Here is a 20,770-nt window from a genome sequence, read left to right as displayed (position 1 = left end):
TGGGTGAGTGCAGCTCTAAGAGCAGTTTTCAGACTGTTCTCTGGAACCCTAGTGGACCTTGGGGACTGTCATGGGGGTTGAGGTCCTCCAGTTCAACCCCACCACCACCACTAAGTCAACCAAAATTTGCTACACTTCTATTTTAAAAGGGATTCTGGGGGCACCTGGGTGACTCAGTCGGTTAAGCATCTGCCTTTAAGCATAGGTCATGGTCCCGGAGTCCTGGGATCGAGTCCCACATCGGGCTCGCTGCTCAGTGGGGGGCCTGCTTCTCTCCTTCTCCCTCTGCTGCTCCCCCTGCTTGTGCTCTCTCAGTCAAAGAAATAAAATCTTTTTTAAAAAAATTAAAAAGAGATTCTGGGAAAAATTAGTTTGAAGAAACGGTTCCACTGCTTTTATTTTGAACTTTGAAGATCATTGTTCTGTAGCATTTGTTCTGGTTTGAGCCCCGTTTGCTCTTTTGCTGGTTTTTTTTGTTTCATTTTTGTTTTAGTGTGACAGATACTGAACAGATTAGGAAATCTTAGATCTAGGTCCTATGGATATTTCCTAAACTCCTCTAATAAAACAGTGGTGTATCTTTAAGCAACTTTTAGAATGTTCCACCAGGTACCGTTCAGTCCAGCAAACAGTATTACACACTAAATGCTAGTCTCAGAGTTGGCCCCAGGGGCGCAGACTTGGTGAAGCCCTGGATCCTCCCTTCCTGGGCGCTCACTAGCCAACCCTTGGAGAAATCCTCCTCACTGCCCTCCTTTCCCCCAGTACTCTCCAGCTCAGAACATCTCCGCTGGCACATTTTGAGCTCATCGTCCTCATCCTCCTCCTGATCAGCCCACTCTGTGCTGCATGTCTCTTGACATTTATGGTAACTCGAGATTCCTTCTCAAGGGGAGAAGGGAGAGATGATGAGAGGTATGAAAGACCTGATCAAATGCAAGTTCACTCCAGTCTCTCCTAGGCCTCCACTTCACTTACCTGACTTCTGTTACTCAGAGGCTTTGGGTGTGGGAGATTTGGAAGCAAATGCCCCATCCTGCTGGGCTAGGTTTTGGGCAAATGTTAGTAAATAGTCTCTGAGCATGAGTCTAGACCCGATGGGAAGTAATGCTTTAGGATAAAAATGTGGAAATGTCTGGAAATCATAAATCCCATCTGTCAAGGCCGAGATTGAAATCCTGACTCCACCTGTCTCCAGTATTTGTCTCTTTAGGATCAGGCATCTTAAAAGACATTTCATTTTTAAAACTTTCTAAAGGAAAGTGGATCAGATTAGAGCACCCCCAACTTGGTCAGTTCCTGTGAGGCCACAGGATGAGGACATGCTGCCATCAGGCTGCAGGCCCTGCGTAGTCCTGTCTGATGGCAGTTAGTCAGTCATCCGCTGTCACAGTAGGGCTGAGCAAGGCTGGGCGAAGACATTCGTGTGCTAGGTCCTGAGACTCTCTTGACTTTTTTTTTAAAAAAGACTCAATGTCTTAAAATAGCATGGTAGCTGAAACAACAGTACCAACAACAACAATAATAGCTTGCCATTCCTGAGAATGGTTGTTTGTTTAAAATCCGAGGCCTGGGTTCTGGCAGCAGTTCGTTTCCACGAGCGGGGCTCCCACAAGAGTTGCTCTAATGGAAATCATATGGTCTCATCGTGACCGGAAACACAGGGGTCTGTGAAGCGTTCTCCCACCCCCTCCGTAAGGAATTTTCTGACAGAAACTACACACCCTAGAGTTGGAAATAGGTGGTGTAGACCTGATCATTTGAAGAAGCTTAGGATGCTACTGTGTTCCTATTTGAATAATAACGATGAGTCCGCACTTTGGGCTTGGCTCTCCAGTCTAACCTACACAGTCTGCCCTCCCCTCGCCAAGTCTGAAGAGGACATTTTAACTGCCTTGTTGAGAGAGGGAGTCGGGGAGTTGGGGCAGCCGCAGCGTAGTTCTCTGCCTTGCTGGGATCCCCACGCTGCCCTCTGAATGGATAGTCCTCAGTCAGCTCTGGACTCCCCATCTTCTCAGTAGTTCTTGCCATGCTGGCTGGCTGTGGAAAAACTCACCAGGTCCCTGTGCACCCATAGGCTCAGCTGCTTTCCCCGTTGCTCCATAGAGTAGTCCCCACATCACACTCGGGAAAGTTCTCTGTCTCTAGTCCCCTTCCCATACTGAAAAGCGTTCCCAGAGCCACAGTTTGGGGGAAGGGGGGAGGATGGAGAGGATAAGGGAGACACAGAATGAGCAGGCCTGGGGTGGCTTATATGTGAGAAGGAGTGAAATGACCCTTTCGACCTTGGGTCACGTGCACTCTACTCTAGACTTCTGGAAAGTCCTGAATGGCAGAGTCACTAATGGCTTTATGACAGTCGCCTTTTTCTGATTCCTTCGGCAGCCCCGGGTAGCATCCTTGGCCTCCTTGATTTCAGATTTTGACAGGTGATAAAAGCACATACTGAGATCGCTGCTTCACAGAGTCCAGATTCATAACTATCGACTGATGTGATTTTTTTTTCTTTGCTGAGATGCTCCCTCATGTGTTTGCTGTTACTTTAATGGATTGCTTCCTGATACATTCTCAGCCCCGGGCACTTGCCCTTCAGTCTGGCAAACTGCAGCTTGACCTGAATGGAATCGGATTCAGACCAGTCAGTTGGCAACACGACTCACTTTTTTTCCCCTAGAAAATACAGTCAGTGTAAGCAGCAACTACGAGTGTTCTAATTTGCATCTTCGTGGAGTTTAACTTTAATCAGGATACTCCAGGCTGTTTCACTTCTGTTCTCTGCATTTTTGACATCTTAAACACCCTGCAGGTACAGTGGCTGGCCCCGTGCTTCGGAGAGCTGAATGGAAAGTGCTTGGTGATGATGATGTATTTGTCAGGAGTAATTACACTGATAAACAGAGAAGGCCTACAGTTGTTCTGGTCTATCATGACCCTGCCAGTAAACCATTGTTCTCCCAAAGGCTCTGCAGTGGGTTTTCATGGGATATTTCCTACCGGTTCTCTTTCTTCCTCTCTCCCTCTGAGGGCCACGTGTGCAGTTTGGGGCAGGAAATCCCCACTGTTCTTGTTTCCCCCCAGCTCTGGTTGGAAAGACATCAGAGTGTCCAGGGCAGAGCCCAGGCCTGAGATCCCAGCAGGCCAGACAGGCAGCAGATGCCGGTTGCTTTTTTCCACTTTGTATTTACCATTCCCTTGCTTAGAGTTTGGGGACCAAAACCCACAGGTTATTGAAAGCATGAGAGTAATTTGACTTCTGACTGGATGGGGGCTCGGGGTTATTTGGTGTTTTGTTTCTGATTTGAAAGCAGCTGTTTGGTAACCACTAACTCTTCCCTTATTCTTTTCTTGCAGATGAGCTCACAGTGCCTGCACTTTACCCCAGTAGCCCTGAAGTGTGGGCCCCGTACCCTCTGTACCCAGCGGAGTTAGCGCCTGCTCTACCTCCTCCTGCTTTCACCTATCCCGCTTCACTGCATGCCCAGGTAATTTATACCCATCGGCCACGACTTCACTCCCTCCACCACCGGTCCTTTCAAACCTGGTTCCCCAGAGCACACCATACAACTAACACCTATCCAGCTAACAGACCCCCCTTCCAGAGATTAATGATCCCCTCTAAATCAAGCTGACACTCCTCCAGGACTTGAGGACCGTCTGACAGCAATGACATCACCCACTGCCTGATGTTTGCCCCAGTGACACCTCTCTCTTCCCTAATGATCTCACCCTCATACCACACACGAGAGACGGGGTGCAGGTTCCCCCCCCAGCCCCCAGCCAGCCCGAGGGCGTCCCTAGAACATAGTCGCGTGCGCCTGGTCGTGCGGGAGCTGCCGAGGGAGGCGCGCGCTGGTTGCCGGAGTTGTGTGTCTGTGCGTGGAGGGATTTCGTCTCTCGGGTTCTAGGAGAGCTAGTGGCCAGAGGGGAAAGTTGGAAGCTTCCAGGAAGACCGTGTGCTAGCTTACAGATGTTACAGGAAAGATTAGGATTCCTTTTTTTCCACCTTTAGAAAAGGAGGTACAGTGTAGTGTGGAGAATGTAATTACAGGTCAAGGTGAAGGTCTTTGTCTGGACCCAGTTCCCTTCTTAGTTAAATAAAACTCCCTTGTTTCGTCACAAAGATTACTACCCACGTCCCAACCCTCCCTCTCCCCTTGGCGGGGGGGGATGTTGCTCTTAGTTTTGCTCTTAGTGCAAGCAGTAGTAATGAAGTAATGTTAGGATTCAGCGAGGATCACCAGCAAAGAGGAGAGAATATAGATTTCATTCGTTTTACCGCACGTGTAACTCCTCTAAAAGCCTGGTTTCTGAAAAACCGTTGGCCTGGACAGACAGGTGGGGTTTTTGTTTGTTTTGTTAGTGTTTATTTACAAGGCTGGATGAAATACACAGCTTCCCAGAAAACTCTTCCTTCTGACGGGAAACTTCCATGTTGTACAGAACTCACTGTGTTGACTAAAGCCCGGACAAGCAGCCCCCTAGCTGACGTCCTCGCGGCCAGGGGCTCAGGCGGGGTGCCGGCTGCATACGCGCCCGTTCCGTCCCAGCCGAGCCGTCCATGCTCTGTGCACGCGTGCACGGCCCAGCCTCCCGGGCACCGAGCAGGCAGACTACAGAGAGAGGCCCCCGAAGTGACGACCCTCGGTGTTGGCAGAAGGAGGTAGTGAGGGAAAAGGAGAGGGTGACGGTGAGAGCTGCTGGCTCGGGACAGGACTTAGAGCAGCCCCAGGATTCGGAGCCCGATGGCCCGGGGTCCACATCGGCCGTGCTTTCTGCTTTCCCTTCCCTCGCTGCTGCCTTGGCCTCAGTCCTCAGCGCTCGGGCTCCTCGCAGGGGCCAGGGGAGGGAGAAGGGATAAAACCTAAACCTGTGGCTGTCTTCTGCTGAGTCATCGAAATGTTCGCAGTGGCCTTGGGGATAACTTTGTAGGTGATGGGGAGCAAGTCAAAGAGGCCCCCTCTGTTTGTGGGCCCGCCCCCACCATCTGTGGAGATGTCTTCGCTCCTCTTCCTAGACCGCCTAAATAAGGATTAACTGACAGTTGAGGCAAATGTTCCGAATACCATGGAACGGTGCCAGGTGTGCAGAGTATTGTGAATATCAGTGGCTTTGTTAATCAGCAGCAAAGCCTTTCACCATTGTCCTGGAAAAGCAAGAATTGACAGTGGCCAGAAAGGAGTGGGAACGGTGGCTTTGGGGCCTTAATAACATCCGGGTAACTTGCCTTGCTTCGTATAATGATTGAAATCCAAAGTCTATCTGGGGGTGTATGGGAGAAGGAACTGAAGAGTCTTAAGAGATTAGAAAGCCCATGCCCATCGTGAGAAAGGTTAGAGACAGTGCCAAGATTAGATGGACTCAACCATTTGACTTAGTGGGATGTTTTGCTCAGGGTGGCGCCCTTCCCTGTCTTGATCTTGAGACTTTCCCAACCTGGAATCCACTTGGCTCTGCCACATCGGTCCTAGAGTTGGTGGAACTTTCATCTGAAATCAGTGAGATCCTTGTGCTCAACCCCAAAACTTGTTTGGAGTCATTCCCAGTGCAAGCTTGGGTTCTGTAACCAAGGCTCATGAACAGATACGGTTATTTAAATTCCTTTGTCCAAGATGAGAATCCTAGAATGAACTGGTAGAGGCCTTACCGATCCAGCAGGTCTGGCCCATTTTACAGTTGAGGAGACAGACTGGAGAAGATGGAGAGTTCTCGACAGTCGCGAGTGGCTCTACCATGACTGGAGCCAGGTCACCTGACTCCCAGGCCTTGCTCTTTCCACGCCTCAGTGCTGGCTCACCAAAGACTTACTCTTTGTTGGAATTTTGGAAAGGCCTCACTCCACTGACTCCTTGGAACTTTCTTCTCTAAGTAGATGAGAAGCCTGTAAGAAGAGACTTGGAGGCAAAGACAAGGGAATAAGAACTTAACCTTCACTCAAAGGGCCTGAGAGAATTTTTATTAACTGGAGGTAGAGCAGTGGGGAAGACTAAAACGGAACATCCCCTTAGTGGATGGTTCCGGTTTTGTTTGGAGATCTTACTGTATGTCTTTGGAGAAGCTTTTATATTATTTTGCTTTTCTTAGCAATGTTGTGCTCTGTTTTGAGACTTGGATTTTTTTTTTTCTTCTAGTGTTTCTCTCCTGAGGCAAAGCCCAACACACCTGTCTTTTGTCCACTTCTCCAGCAAATTAGATTTGTCTCTGGGAATGTGTTTGTAACATACCAACCTACTGCAGACCAGCAGAGGGAGCTCCCATGTTGAATTTGCTTGTTAGCTATTTTTCCCCCATTTTGCAAAAATTATTTCTTGGTAACATTTGAGAGATTTCAATAAAAATTTTAATCAGAGCAAAAATTATCTCAAGTAGACTGCAGCGTTTTGTTTTCGTGGTGATGCGAGTTTGGAGCTATGAGATTGTGGGAGAATTGGGCCCATGACGCTGAGCACACACCACGTGGGAGAAGGCCTCAGAGCGTCCAGGGGAGGCGTGGCCCAGAGCCGAGGCCTCCCTGCTGCTACTGCTCTCTTCTTGGGCTCCTGCGCCATCAGGAGCTGCACGTTGGAAGATTCTCTTTCTAGCATGTGTGGGTCGCCTCTACCAGGAGATCTTGCATCAGCAGGGGTGGTGTGTCTGGCTATCAGAAGCCTGTGTGAAGAAAGAGCTGTGTTTTCCAGTCTGTCCGCCCTGCTCCCGAGGAAGGAGGACCCAAGGGGCAGAAATTGTCATTGAAGATCAGGAGTCACATCTTCTGGTTCTGCTCCAGCTTCCGTCTGTAAATTGAAGATACTTATTTTTTGAGGCCTCATTGCAGAAGGTAATGGGACTGTAGGCTGCAGTCCTGCCATGTCGTTTGTAGAGATGAAGGAACAACTTGATGCAGCAAACAACGGAGTTCTAAGAAGATCATTAACATTTTTAGACATGATCATCCTGTTTACTTTCAAGGTCATTGGTGTTTGAAATTTATTAAATATATTCTGAAAGTCACTGTGAACAGGAGGGCAGGTTTCATCCATGGCTTTTAGGAAAATTCTCTCGTGCACATACAGCACTTCCTGCCACGTCGTCCTCACACAGCTCAGCCTTTTCGGTCCCCATTCAGTTTTGCTTGGTGCCAGTTATTTATTTAGTCTTGTTGCTGACGGGGCAGAGAGAAAACCAATGAAGTGCACTGTTCCCATTACATTCTAGAAACAGAATACCATTTACCCTTGACCCAGAGCCACCTTGTTGGGCCAGAAACTTGTCCAGGTAAGTAGGAGTGAGAGAGCAAGTCCCGGTTCCCTGTGTCTTCTCCAGGGGCCTCATTTGCCCTGAGTCACGGCAGATCTTCCAGGGCTGTTCCACGGCTCACAGCTGGAACCCATCACCTGCATGTCAACAGAAGGTTCTAAAATTGTAACACAGACTTCCAGGGCAGGACATGCCCCTTGGGAGGTGCCTTGTGTCACACAGGACAAATTGTAAAGGTTAAACCCAAAATCAATATAAAAATGGACCATGGGAAAAGTGACCCAGGCACACAGGGAAGGAAGAGAGATCACGGGGGGAGAGAAGGGCCAGGAATGTTCTGCGGGTGCTCACGGCAGAGCCGCCCGCCCGCCCGCCCGATCCAGGCATTTACTCAGCGAAAGGCAACTGCGAACTGAATCTTTAAACTTTTTTATAAAAACAAATTTCTTTAAGCCTCTCCTTTGTCACTATGCCCTATGGAGAATGCTGAGATGAGACACAAGCGATCTGGTTTGGCACGGAGTGTCGTGGAAGCGCACGGCCCAGGAGAGAGGGAGTGTCTTGAGGGAGGCAGGGAGCAGGGCAGGTGTGAGTATCGACTTGGGTGAGCACCCAGTGGGGCGGGACTCGCGCACAGTGGGTAAGGGTGGCTGGTCCTGCAGAGGGAGCCGTGAACAAAGCCGGAGGGGCAGGGGGCTTCGGCATCCCAGCAGCTGGCCACCCTCCCAAAGGGAAGGGAAGAGTCGGGAGATTCAGGGTGTTTGCTTCAGGGCCTCCCAGATGGCATCAGCTCTTCCCGCCCGAGACCTGGTCCTCGAGGCCTGGCTTTCTCCAGTGGCCACTGTCTCCCTGCAGTCCAGGCCTTGTGATTATCTGGGAGAGCATGGCTTTGAGGGACTGCAGAGGTTGCCTTTGGGGGCTGATCAGCCCAAGGCTTTAAATTGTTTTTAGACATCGATGAAACTGTTAATCCTCTGATAATGTACCTTTCCCTTTAAACCTTACAGCCCCGTGAAGGTCAGACTGTGAGGAGAAACTGCCCCTGGGTGCTCTGTCTCCTGAATGTGCTAGCCTTGTCTAGTTCCTGACTCGGTTCAGCTTTCTCGTCTAGGGGCGCCTGGCTTAACTCCCATAGGAGGCCAGGTGGGGGGCAGGCCGGCCAGGCATTGAGCTCACAGTGCTGGCCTCCTCTGAGCTCTGGGCGTGTGTCTGCCACTTAGAAGGGAGCACAGAGCCCCCTCTCCTTTCCCAGCACCACCTCGGGGCTGTTTGTGTGCCTGCCCCACGAGGCCTGGCCTGTGCCGGAACTCGAGTCCTTCAGGAGGGCTGAGCCTGGTGGTAGCACGGGCTTGGAAGTGCGGGCTCTGGGGCTACCTGGGCAGACACTGGCTCTGCCATTTACGAGCTGTGTGACCTCGACTGAACAAGTGCCTTAGTAACCTCTCTGGGCTTCAGTAAAGTGGGCCTAATAATCCCTCATGTAGAACAAGAGGGCCTGGGGGCGCCCGGGTGGCTCAGTCGTTAAGCGTCTGCCTTCGGCTCAGGTCATGATCCTGGGGTCCTGGGATCAAGCCCCACATTGGGCTCCCCGCTCGGCGGGGAAACCTCTGACCCTCCCCTGTCTTGTGCTTCCTCTCGTGTGCTCTCTCAAATAAATAAAATCTTTAGAATGAGAGAGTGCGCCATAAATGCTAGCCTTTTAAGGAGCATGTGGTTTTCAACAAGGAGAACACCTAGGCCTAGCTCCCTACGAGGCAGTGATCGTTCAGACGCTTCCGGCATCCAGCACCGTCTTGACGACATTGAGGCGGCTGCAGAGCCCTCCTGGCTGCGGCCGAATGGAAGGCCAGAGGTTGGGAAGAATAAACGAGGGACAGGCGAGCAGGATGAGGCATCTGGGGACAGCCGCCAGAGTGACAGCCCTGCGTCCAGCCGTGAGGTGTCTGCAGCCTGTGCCAGCGCCCGGAGGACGCGTGCCCGCAGGACGCCCTCCCCCACGGCCAGGCCCGGACACGCCTGTCGGGAGAGAACCGATCCCTGACAGGAAGTAGATCAAGAGTGGGAAACAGCTGAATTCCCAGAGAGACCAAGTGGTTCCTGTGGGTTGCTTTACTCAGACCCGTTGTCCCTGAACTTTCCAGCTGCTGCCTTATCTTGCCTTGCTATCGGAGAAACTGGAGAAGAGAAAGACCCACGGGTCATCCGGCCCGTTCCTCCCTGGACTCTGTGGCTCATTCTTCCCACAGTCCGTCCGCTAGGATTCTGCCCCGTCTCGTTTCCAGGTGGCAGCGTCCCCTCTTGTGCCTTGGGAAGTCACTCTCTCCACAGCCCTGTGGCCCAACCCCAGGGGATCCCACCCTGGCCAAGCAAATGACCTCCTGTTTACCTTTTCTGTCCTCACCCCCTCCTCTGCGGCTCAGTATCTGGAGAACTCGGGAGCCCTTAGTTAGGGCAGTGAGGGACGGAAGCGCTCGGCGCATCCGCACTGGCCTCTTCAGAAGCAGTCCGGAGGCCTTCAGCCAGAGTTCACAGGGGTAGCTGGCTCCTGTGGCCAGAGCTGCTGCCGGGCCCCGAACTTCGCCACGCTGGGCAGCCCCCTAGTGTGGTGGCCCCAGCCGTGGTTGGGGACCCCAGCGAGACTCTCCTCAAATTTACCGTTGCCGTGACCGAGAGAGCAGCTCCAAGTGGGCCTCTTCCTGGCTGGGGGGCCACAGGGTTTCCTCCTTTTGGGGCACTGTCTTTCCGGTGTCTCAAGCATGTTTCGTTTTGGCCTTTGTAAGGCTAAACTTCCTAGGGCCTATGACTTTTTCCCCGGCCTCCTTCGCAATGAGAGCTCCTCCCAAGTCCATGAGCCCACCTCGTCCTTAGGATGATCAACAAGTAAGTGGTCTGACATCCCAGTAGGACGGTGCAGAGGGCCTGGCACGGAATCGGGATCAAACAGGCCAGTTTTAATGACCGTTTCCACCCACTGTGCGACCTTTGGGATTTTAAGCAAGTTTATTTTAACCTCACTGAAGCTCGGTTTCCTCATCTCTAAGTAGGAAGAATGAATATCTACTTGATGGGGTTATTTCGAGTGAAAGAGTAAAATGCTTGGCATGGGGTCGTAATTATTAACCTAGCTCTTCTGTTTCCTTCTCTCTGTCGGAACTTGATCTGGCATGGCCCAGAGGCTCCCAGCCCTCCCTTTGTAGCATTAGAAGCAGTTAGGATATAGGGACTCGAGACCAGCACCCCACCAAGGGAACCCTAAGGGCCCAGGCTCTGTTCCCGGGTGCGGAAGAGAAGTAGCTGGTGCCAGGGCAAGAATGGCAGCCTGCGGCCATGGTGTATGCCAAGGCGAGGCTCTGGTTTGGCCAGGTGGCCCTCCACCCGGGCTTGGGCCTTCTTTTCCTGGGAATGGGCACCCAGATACCATCTAAAAGTATGTGAATTCTAAGTGCTCTGGAAACAAAACCAAGGCTACAGAGAAAGTTTGGAAATACAAAATGTAGCCTTCATGAAAAGAAAGTGAATTTCTCCTTGAAGAAAACCAATTCTGACAGGGGAAAAAAGGCAAATCAACTCCAAATGGGATCATGTTTTATTCAGGTTTTGTGCTGCCGGTGGGGAAGGCCAGAGCTCAGTGACAGGATGGGAAAGTGGGACACCCCAACTTCAAGCCTCATCCACTCTGCCATGAAGTACTTCTCGCTTCACTGGGCTCGGCTCCTGGGGACCTCTAATGGCCCTTGATAGCAAACATAGTTAAAAATTAACAGACTGGCAGAATTAAATATGGATGACAAGCAGCCACTGTGGACTTAATCTGACACAGGATGTTACACGCTTGGGTGCCCTCGACCCGAGTGGCGTCTTGAGTGAACTTCTGGGGTGTCTGAGCACATTTCACATGCCTCTTTGAAGGCAAGAACCTGGCTTGTGCTTAGGACAGACAGGGAAAGAGTCTAAAAGCCCAGGAGAGAAAATTATCCCTGAAGGCTTATGGGTAATTAAGCCCGGCCTTGACTGGTCTTAGCAGGAGGTGTTCACAGGGGTCTAGACCTCGTCGCTGCCTGGGCTCAGGCCTCAGCAGCGTGCCACCATCTGCATGGGGAGATCTTGCAGGGGCATAGGGCTGGAGTAAACGTGTTTTTCCAGTTTTGGCGAGCACTGTGTTAGATAGGGCAGGGGTGCTATTTTAAAGAACCCTGTGAGTAGTCCCATAAAGATGATCATCTTTTTTGTATTGCAGATCAATCTAGTCTCTTTGGTGAGTTTGGAGTTTCTTGGACCGCAGTGTGCACCTGGCTTGGCAGCCTCTCCTTAGCCTGGCAGCCTTCAGCAAAGTTTGCTGTAGGACCCGACGTGCTTTATTCGGTGCTCAGAATGGATCCTTGGGCCTGGAGTGAGCAGGCCAGGGCTGGTTATAACTAAAGAATGTGTGAGTGGCTGGCTGCAGTTGTTTCCATGTTGGGAGAGCCCCAGCAGGGTAGTCAGCGCTCCCTCTCGGGCCCAGTGTAGAAACCTGAATATCCATGCCTTAGAAAGGAGAGCCCGGCTCTGAATAGATGGTGCTGGGGAAATCTGTGTTCAGGTACAGCACCTGCTTCGGGAAAGGTAAGAAAATCTTCCCTGCTTCTGACAGATGAGATCAGACATCCAGGGCCCCTAGCTGGTCTGGTGGTCTTCCAGCTCTGACTAGTTCTGTTAAGAGCTAGAAACTTGGATGCCATATTGGCATGCCTCAGCCTCCCAGATCCACCGAAAGTCACCCCCTGGAAGGGGTCTTCCACACCAGCATTTCTCAGCAAGCTCAGGTGAACATAATAAAAAGATTCTGTGGGCAGATAAACCTGGGAAACCCAGGGTTTAAATCAAGTCAAACGGGATTTTTCATGGTGGAACTTCTCGATTCCGCTGAAGGGGCAGAGACCGCATTTCTCTCCGACTTCCTTGACCACAGAGCATCTCTAGACAGCCTGCTTCCAGCCACACTTCCGAAACCTCACACAGGAACAGTGTCTCTCGAACTTGGATGTGTGCATCATCATCTCCCAAAGGGCTTGTGACATGCAGGGACTTGGGTTTCTCTCCCCGGGCTTTCTGCATTTCTGACAAGTTCCCTGGTGACGCCAGTGGGCCAGGGACCACACTCTGAGAACTGCTGGTCTAGACTGATCCCTTTATTTCATGGAGAAGAAAACAGCACCTGGTAGGCACTTTTCGTGCTATTTCTGAAGGTTGGCGTGGTGAGGACAGGCGGCCCCTGGAAGGGGGTGGGGCTACAGCGCGGGTCCGTGGTCTCTCGCCGCTTGCTCCGCACTGTCTGCCACAGGGCTGAGGGCTCCGCTCTCGAGACCAGTCAGGGTCTTCCTGTTCGGCAACATGCTCGGACCTGTGAATTCTGTATGTACTTCACTCCGCTGGGCCTTAGTTTCCTCATCTGTAAGTGGAAGAGGATAGAAACGACTTTTATGGATACTTACTACTTTCTCTAGCATTCCAGTTTATTTTTGCTCTGGGGTATTTCTGTTTCTGGGTGTTCTCCTCTCCTGTCCGAGCTCTCACACACATCGCGGGAGCCGGTGCCATCCGTGCTAAGGTGTGGGGGACCTCAGTGTTACTTTGCAGGGCCACTGTGTTTTCGAAGAGCATTCCCGAAGAAGTGTGGTGGTGGAATCCCATACAGCTGGCCCCCGGATAGTGAACCGGACGGTAACGACTCGGCAGTACTGAGTTGGAGCCGAGAAGCGTCCCGGCGTCTTCCGGGTGCTTCTGGGCCCACAGGCCGCAGTGTGTGCGATGGTGTGCTTAGCGGTCTGGCGGAGCGGGCAGCGGTGTTGCCGTGGATCACATATATCGGTAGAGGTTGTTCTAGGGACGTGAGAAGCTCCTGGGATCGTAGGCAGGGTTGTGAGTGTGCAGTTGGGGGGGTGTGTGCGCGCGAGCTCACGTGCAGTTTTCTACAGACAGGATCCTGTCTTACATGGAAGGCCAATGGCACAGACTTAGCGCTGCCGTATTGTCCGCGGGCAGGGCGCCAGGGAAGCACAGGTCTCCCCAGTGTTGACGACGGTCTACAGCGGCCGCTGGGCAGTGGCCCGGAGTGGCCACGAGTGACCCGGAGCCAGAAACCACAGCAGAACAAGCAGCCCAGGTGGGGGTCCGTCCCCCCCAGCCCCGTCCCAGAGGACAGCATTAGTTAGCACCCAACAGCTCGCTCGCCTGGACCAGCGCGGGGCAGGCAGCTCAGGCTCGGCCGGGCGGGGGCGCTGCCCTCTGCTGGCAAGTGCCTGCCACTGCATGCCTCCGAGCTGAAAGCGGAGTGAGAAGGGCCACCCTGTTGGCAGGGGCTGTGGTGTCCAAGCCATGGGGCACAGAGTGATGAATTTCGGGGCCTCTGTTGACTCCATCACCACCACATCCTCCCCGAGAATCAGCCAGCGGGCCATCTTCAGCTCGGCTGAGCTGGGTACGACTTCTCCTAGAGCCCACAGCCCAGAGTCAGTCTACTTAGCACCCTGGAGTGCTCAGGGGTTCTAGACCAGGCTGACTACAGGGCTCCGGGTTTGAGGATGGTGTGGGTGGAAGAGGCCAGCATGCACCTGAGGTTGGCTGAGGCTGGGGTGGGCGTGTGGGAGATGAAGGGCTTCCTTCTCGCAGTCACTGTCACCAAAAATCGTGCCATCCACTGCGCCCCCACCCCCTGGTCAGACCTCCCTCTTCCTGTGTCTCTGAAACACCAACATGTCTTGGCCTCGTGGGGCTCAGCGCCCCGGCCCCACACCCAGGCAGCACCAGTCGCCACCACCACGCTCCCTCCAACTCCAGTGCACACAGACCCATCCCCTCCCGCTGTGTGTTTAGGTTCCCAGCCCCCCACCTGCCATGGGGCTGTGCCCCCGTCCCCTCCTTTACCACCTGTCTCAGGAAGGGAGCTCCAACTCTGCCCTTTGCTTAGTGAGCAAGTGGATTCAGATGCACAAAGCCATAAGCCATGGGTAGGTATGAAATTTTTGTCTTTCACTCACCCTCTCCTCCCTTTTGCCTCCTCCTCCTGCACCCCTGTACTCCTCCCTCCCTGTTCCTTCCTATCCTCCCACACTTCCCTTCTTTATTTCTCTCTTCCTTATCCTGCATATACTCCTAAATTCACAAAGTGACATGTTTTTAGCCTACCTGCTTGCAAAGAATTTCTGGTCCCTCATCCCCTTAATTGCTATTGAGTGTTGAAAATGACTCTGGCCCTGCCTTAAATGAACTTCACTACCTGCTGGTGGCTCCCGAGGAATACAGCTTTGCCCTCTCACAATGAGGGGGACCCCCTCGAGCTGGTGATCTGATTTCTAAGAATATCCAGTGTGATGCCCCAAAGGATCTCATGCACAGCTGGCCCAAGGGGTTCCCTGACCTGGATTCCTGGCATGGGGAGAAGCTCAAAACGTATCTGTGGTCCTTATAAGTCTTCATTTCCCAAGTAGGTGAGGCCCCAAGTTGGGATCGAGTCCCCCAATGTGGCCCATCACCCTGCATTGAGAGCCAGAGAGGAAGGGGAGGCCCATGGGGTAGAAGGAAATACTGAGGACTTCTGCATGTGGACCGAGACCAAAGGCTGGGCATCCTGTGTGAGCTTTGTCTGGGGGCCCACTCCTAGACCAGTCAATGAGGGCTAGTGGAGCCTGTGCCCTGGATCCTGACCCCGCTGGGTTCTGTGCCCATGGGATGTCACTCAGAATACCCAGCTGTCAATAGATTTCCCCACATGTAAAAGCAGGTTAGAAGAGGCAGGAGGTCTTCATCAATCCCCCAGCACCCCCGGGTTCTGTGGAGTTTCCTTGCAGGTTCCAGGCCCCCTGCACCTCCACCTCTGCCAGGATGCTGCTTCATCTGTTTATGCTTTGGAGATCTGAGTAAGATGCCATGTGAAAAGGGGCTTCTCAAGCAAAATCTCTTCTATTAAACCATCGAAGTCAATTTGCCCGGGTAAAATTCCCTCCAGCATTGCATTTTACTCTAGAAACGTGTTGGGCCAGACCCAGGTCGAAGATCCATCTTTCTCCTCCTGCCACACTGGGGAGGATGCCGCTCTCCACAGACCCATCCAGCCCTCCTGAGCATCTCCCTCCCTTTGATGTAATTGCTCTCCCTCCCCCACTCCCAGCTGCCTGTGTTGCAGGGAGGCCATGCCTCCTCCAGGGAAACGGGAGCAACGGTAAATGGGCATTTCTTGCTTCTGGCCAAAGGCTGCGGGGCAAAACTGACGTTGCTGACAGATGGACATTTGTTAAAGCCAAAGTGCTCTTGCCCTTTTGTTTGTTTCTTCACACTTTCCTCAGCACAGGACCGGGAATATTCTGCCAAGTAGACAAAGCATCACTCAGTCCAGTTGTTTTGTTGCTGGCCTTCCACTTTGGAAACTTCATGGAAAAGAGGGGTCTTCCTCAGCAGAGTGAGCGGAGGGCTTGGGGTACCAGATACCCCACAGGGCTGGGAAGCCAGAACCCCTTTTCTAAAAGAACAGAAGCAGAATCTCAAAGATGTCCAGGCCGGCTTACTGGCACGGATGGGTCATGAACGCATCCCTCCCTTATGGAGCAGATACGTGTTTCCACACCCTGCTTAGCAAACCAGGAGACGGCCTGTGCCCTCGGCACGGCTCTGCTGAGCGGGTGCAACCAAAGGGACTCGCCAGGCCAGCCTCAGGCCAGGTCTGGCCCAGCGGCGGCTGGCTGTTCACCGTGGCAAGGAGGGTGGGAGCAGGGGAGCTGCTGGGCCCGGCCCGCTCCCCGAGGCGGGTGCTCTGCTGAGAGCCTGGCCCCTGTGTTCACTAAGGGCACGTGGACGACCCCTCGGGGTGCTGTTCTGGTCCCCTGCGCCGCCGGCACGTGTAAGTGGGCTCCGGCTCGGAATGGTGAAGGCGGCGGCAGCCTGGCAGACTGCTCTGTGGGGAAGGAGACCGTCCAATGGGAGCCCTGCTTCACCGCCTTCTCCCCACGTGTCTTTCCAGATGCGCTGGCTCCCTCCCTCCGAGGCTACTTCTCAGGGCTGGAAGTCCCGTCAGTTCTGCTGAATGCTATGTAAGTACTTGGTTTGCGCGGCCGCTGCGAGCCCCGTGCGGAGCAGACGTCCGGGACGTGGGGCGCGCGGCACCCACACCTTCCAGACTGCCTGTTACCTGTGGTCGCCTGTCCTCAGACCACTGGCGGGGCTCCTCTGTGGCCTTGCGGCGCTGCCGGGGCGTCCACCTGGGGTTGAGGGAGACCGAGGGATGTTACCCTGTCCGCATCTCATCCCGGTCTTCGCTGTCCTAACTCAGCAGCCAGCGCTGCTTCCGGGCCGTGTCGGGGGCCGGGACACCGGATGACGCAGCGGCAGTTCACCCGCTGCCCGCGTCACTCGGCCACCGGCCTCCGCTGCCCCCAGGGCGGGCTCGTGGGACCCTCGGCCGTTTATCAGAACTGACTTCCATGCGTGCGTGCGTGTTAGAGCTTGGGCCAAGCTCTCCCTAGTAGGCTTGCCTTACAGTGTCTTGTCTCGAAGGAAACAATATGCTGAATGGGCATCTTTGCGCCTAACCTTGCTTCAGGGAACTACCAAGTCAGTTTTTTTTCTATAAATGTATAATTTGTGTAAAATTCCAAACGCCGCCTTTAATTCGGTATCTTGACTGGATCTCTGTTAAATACAAAGCACTGTTACTCTGAATTCTGATAGGGTGTGTGAATTTGGGGGGTCTGCCCTCAAGGAAATCTCTGAGATGACACAATTCTACAGTCTGCGGTTTTTCTTGGTTTATATCATTCCTTCACAAGACAGGAAGAAAAATGAGTGTAGGGAGGGACCAGACCTTCATCCATTTAGAAATGCTAAAGAGGTCATGCAGAATTATGTACATAACTATACCTGATGCTGATCTTTTGAAGGACATATGTGGGGAAAACTGGCCTCCGGTTGACTTAGGTTCAGCTTCAGTGGGGAGTCACAGAGGTCAAGGCCCTCCTAGTGAGGAGGAAGGAGAGCACTGAATAGGCTTTTCAAAGAGTTCTGGGGTTTATTTTCCACAGGCAAGTTGCCCTGTTGACCCCAAGTCTCGCTTGGTGGGTCCTGTCACCTTCATTTCAATTTCCAGGGTGACTGCTGAGCGTGGACTTCACTTGCTGAAGTCTTTACCACCATAAGAGGCCAGCACTTAGAGAGCGCTCCAGTCCTAGGTCGGAAGGCAGGCATCTTTGTTCTGGAGGAAGGGCCTCAGCACACAGGAGGATGGTGGTAGGCAGCAGACCCACGCCCCAGCTGCTCAGGATTCTTGCTCTGCTGGTGGGGTAATGAGTAAGTTGACGGATCACATTTCTCTGCTTTAAGACATCAACTCAATGAGTTAGAATTGTGCCTATTCTTCCCCTAACCAGACCTATTTCTGAGTGTGGCCAGAGCAACACTAGTCCTTGGGGATGATTGGAGGCAGACTACATAAATGTTGCCAAAGGTCAAACAGAGTTAAACACTTTTTGGGTTTTTTTGTTTTTTACCAAAAGATTCTTGGAACCTTTCTTATAACATGAGCATCATGAATCTGTAAAATTAGGGAACTCAGGGATGCAGGATTCCTCAAACTCATCTGAGACAAGGGAGCCCTCTCTTTCACAGACCCTTAGGAGAATGTTGTTTTACATAGAGCACATTTTGGGAAACCATGCCCTAATCTCTTATCCGGAACCCAAACCAGTGACACCCACATACAGAGATCTTTGGGCCAGTGGTCATTATGTTAGAGTTACCACTAATCTGTTTATGATGAGGGAAAAATTAGGACAGTGTTAGATTTTTTTTTTTAAGCTGCTTGTATTTGTCCCTTATTCTGAAATTATGTTGTATGTGTGTTCAAGTACCCATTTTACGTGAGATGGTAAATATCCGTGAATGGCAATTGCACTTTAAATGTAGTTTCTTAGAAAAAAAGTCAGTAGTCCATGGTAGATACCGGAAGTATTTAAAATATTTTACTCTTTTGTGAAATATAAAAGTTCGCTGCTTAGGGGGGACTTTTTCTTCCTGGAAACACAATTTGTAAGCTTTGAGGTATATTCTAGGGTCCATTATGTCCAGGACTTCCCAAGTCCATGTGCCATACCCGCATGCCCATAATTAGTTTTTAAAATGACATGTCCCCAGCTCTCTGTTCTTTCTTCGTGCACAAAAGCCTTAGTCATTTCGTCACGAGGGACCCTGCCCCCGTTGCCAGGGCGAGGCGGGTGCAGCCCTGTCGTCCGGCTCCAGAAGGCACTGAGCGACCATGCGCTCTGCCTCCCATGACCGTGCGCTCATCCCTCCGTTCTCAGAGGCTGCTAGGTATTCACCCGCAGGTACCCAGGACTGCGTAACTGGGATTTCTGAGGCTCGCAAAAGAGTTGATGGGTTGGGGGTCGATCTGGCATTCAGCATAAGCAGGTAGTTGAGGAAGTTGATGAAACCGGAAGAGCGGTCAGTGCGACACAGCCTTGAGGCTCACCTGGCCGTAGGGTCCACAGAGGACGAGCAGCCTGTGGAGAATGAAGAGTGCCCGGAGGAGCCGGTGAGGGCTGGAGCGCGGAAGGGCAGTGGTGAGCTGCTGGGGTCGGCAGTAGCAGATGGTGTAGGAAACTTGAGTAAGATGAGAGAATACCTCCGAACCCGGCAGTTGCAGTTGGCCGAGGATGGTGGTGGCATAGGGCCTGAGGAGGGATTTTTTTTTAAGCATTTATATAGGCCAAAGGGAAGGCATGATCGTTAAGCAGCGGCACGGTTCCAGCCAATGGGATCCTGCCCTTTGTTTCTGTCCGCTCACCTGAGTTGTTCCAGATCATCCTTCCCCACAGACCTTCCCACCAGAGACCTAGAGGCAGCAGTGGCTACCAAAGAAGGCCTAGCGGGTTCCCCCTTCGGAAGTATGGCTTGTGAAGCTGTCGGACCCGTACGCAGGTGCAACATCTCCTGTGGATGCACCGTTTGTTCTGAGCTAGACGTGGGCCACGGGCCAGACTCCTTCCTCGGGGTCTAGAGGGCGCAGAGGAGGGGCAGTAGGCAAGGAGGATGGATAATTGCACTTACTACCACCGCACTTGGGGTTAGGACTCTAGTCTCCCATCCTGCCTAAGGTTAGACCAGTTCAGTGTGGATGCGTTACTCAGGCTCCTTCTAGTCTCTTGGATCAAGTCCTTGAGCTAATAGTCCAGGCTGCGTAATCTTAGGGAAATGCAAATTAGATTTGAGAACAGTGGTTCTGATGAAACAATAAATATTTTAGTGCAAAACTGGTCTTTCAAAAAGGCCAAATGTAGGATAGGTGCGGCCAGTGACGTGGCCTTCCTCTGTTTGCCAGGGCGCAGCGGGTGTCCTTCCTCTCTGGGAAGATGGCACCCGAATAGAAGACAAGAGCAGGAGTGATGGCTGGTATCAGACATGACGGCCTATACATAGACCCAGACCGGCGCTCACTCCCCACACGTGGAGCTCTGGGGGCCACCCTTCCAAGTCCTGAACCGCCCAGGCCCTGCAGGGGTTTTTCATTTACTCACTTTGACCTCCTACTGGGAAATCAGGGACTAGACTAGAAAAGTAAACAAGCTCTTTATTCTTAAGTAAACATATGTTATGTGTCCAGTATGTGCTAGATACAAAAATGTGCATGCAGACCAGGCCTGTGCCCCTGAGGAACTCCAGTTCTAGTGAGTGGGAGTCATGGATATACATTTTAAAGGGAAAGAGTTCCTGCTGAGGATGCTCCAGGATGGGCTTGTGAGGAAAGCCCCTTGGGTGGGGGTGGGGGTGTGCATGTGTTTACCGTCATCCGTGGCAACTGAAGACCGTCAGAGGGGTGGTGTCATTGGTGTTTTAATTTGTTCAGCATCCTGACTGATGGGGTTTAGTCTGGCTACAAGCTCCGTCTGCTCATCACTGGAGTTTTGCTAATGGTCCAGCCATGGGCTGGACAAGCCCAGATTACATGATAATCACTGAAAACGATCCATTTCCCACATGCGTTGAGAACAGGAGAGCATGAGCAAGTTTTTAGTAACTCTTGAGAGGGAATGAGTTACACAGCCTTCCTTGTTGGGTATCCAACAGTGTAGTTAAATCAGAGAGAGAGAGAGAGTTGGGAACCGGGGGGTGGGTGTGGGAGGGCGTTCTTTAAGAACTCCGAAAATCTCCCTGGCCTAGGACCAAGACCGTAGCACCCAAATTAAAAGCACATACAGTTACAGCATCAACAAATGAGAGAAGGACACGGCAAGAGATAATGAGACCGGAATGTAAAGCTGCATATTCCTCATGTTTTGTTTTGGGAGGAACAGCCTCGTCTGTCTCTGGCTGTGAGCACGAGGGCCTGGGGGGTGCAGCCATTGTCCGGGGAGCCCCAGGAGCCGGACGTCAGGCAGCGCTGGGAGCTCAGACAGCGCTGTGGTCCTGCAGGCACCTCTGCCTCCGGCTCAGGTCATGGTCCCAGGGTCCTGGGATCGAGCCCCGCATCGGGCTCCCTGCTCCGCGGGAAGCCTGCTTCTCCCTCTCCCACTCC

General features: G+C 52.5%; 1 protein-coding gene across 13 annotated transcripts in view; it reads left to right on the top strand.

The window, feature by feature from the left end:
* The window catches only part of RBPMS (RNA binding protein, mRNA processing factor), a 169,761-nt gene that overhangs the window by 140,192 nt on the left and 8,799 nt on the right, over positions 1-20,770 (top strand). For 3 of the 13 annotated variants that reach the window (XR_004921927.2, XR_013446640.1, XM_036107102.2), the window contains exons 6-8: positions 3,352-3,482; positions 11,471-11,488; positions 16,226-16,295. Coding sequence is in view for 8 of the 13 variants with exons in the window: in XM_036107102.2 (XP_035962995.1) it covers positions 3,352-3,482; positions 11,471-11,488; positions 16,226-16,288 (212 nt within the window). In the remaining 5 variants the exon portion in view is untranslated. Of the gene's footprint in view, positions 1-3,351; positions 4,734-6,128; positions 6,357-11,470; positions 11,489-15,675; positions 16,106-16,225; positions 16,296-20,770 lie in introns of those variants that run through there. The other 10 variants (XR_013446641.1, XR_004921928.2, XM_036107103.2 and 7 more) reach the window with 5 other exon arrangements.

The sequence above is a fragment of the Halichoerus grypus genome, chromosome 3 (assembly GCF_964656455.1).
Source record: "Halichoerus grypus chromosome 3, mHalGry1.hap1.1, whole genome shotgun sequence".
Taxonomy (NCBI): domain Eukaryota; kingdom Metazoa; phylum Chordata; class Mammalia; order Carnivora; family Phocidae; genus Halichoerus; species Halichoerus grypus.
The sequence above is the reverse complement of the archived record's forward strand: the minus strand, read 5'-3'. Positions and strand labels throughout refer to the sequence as shown.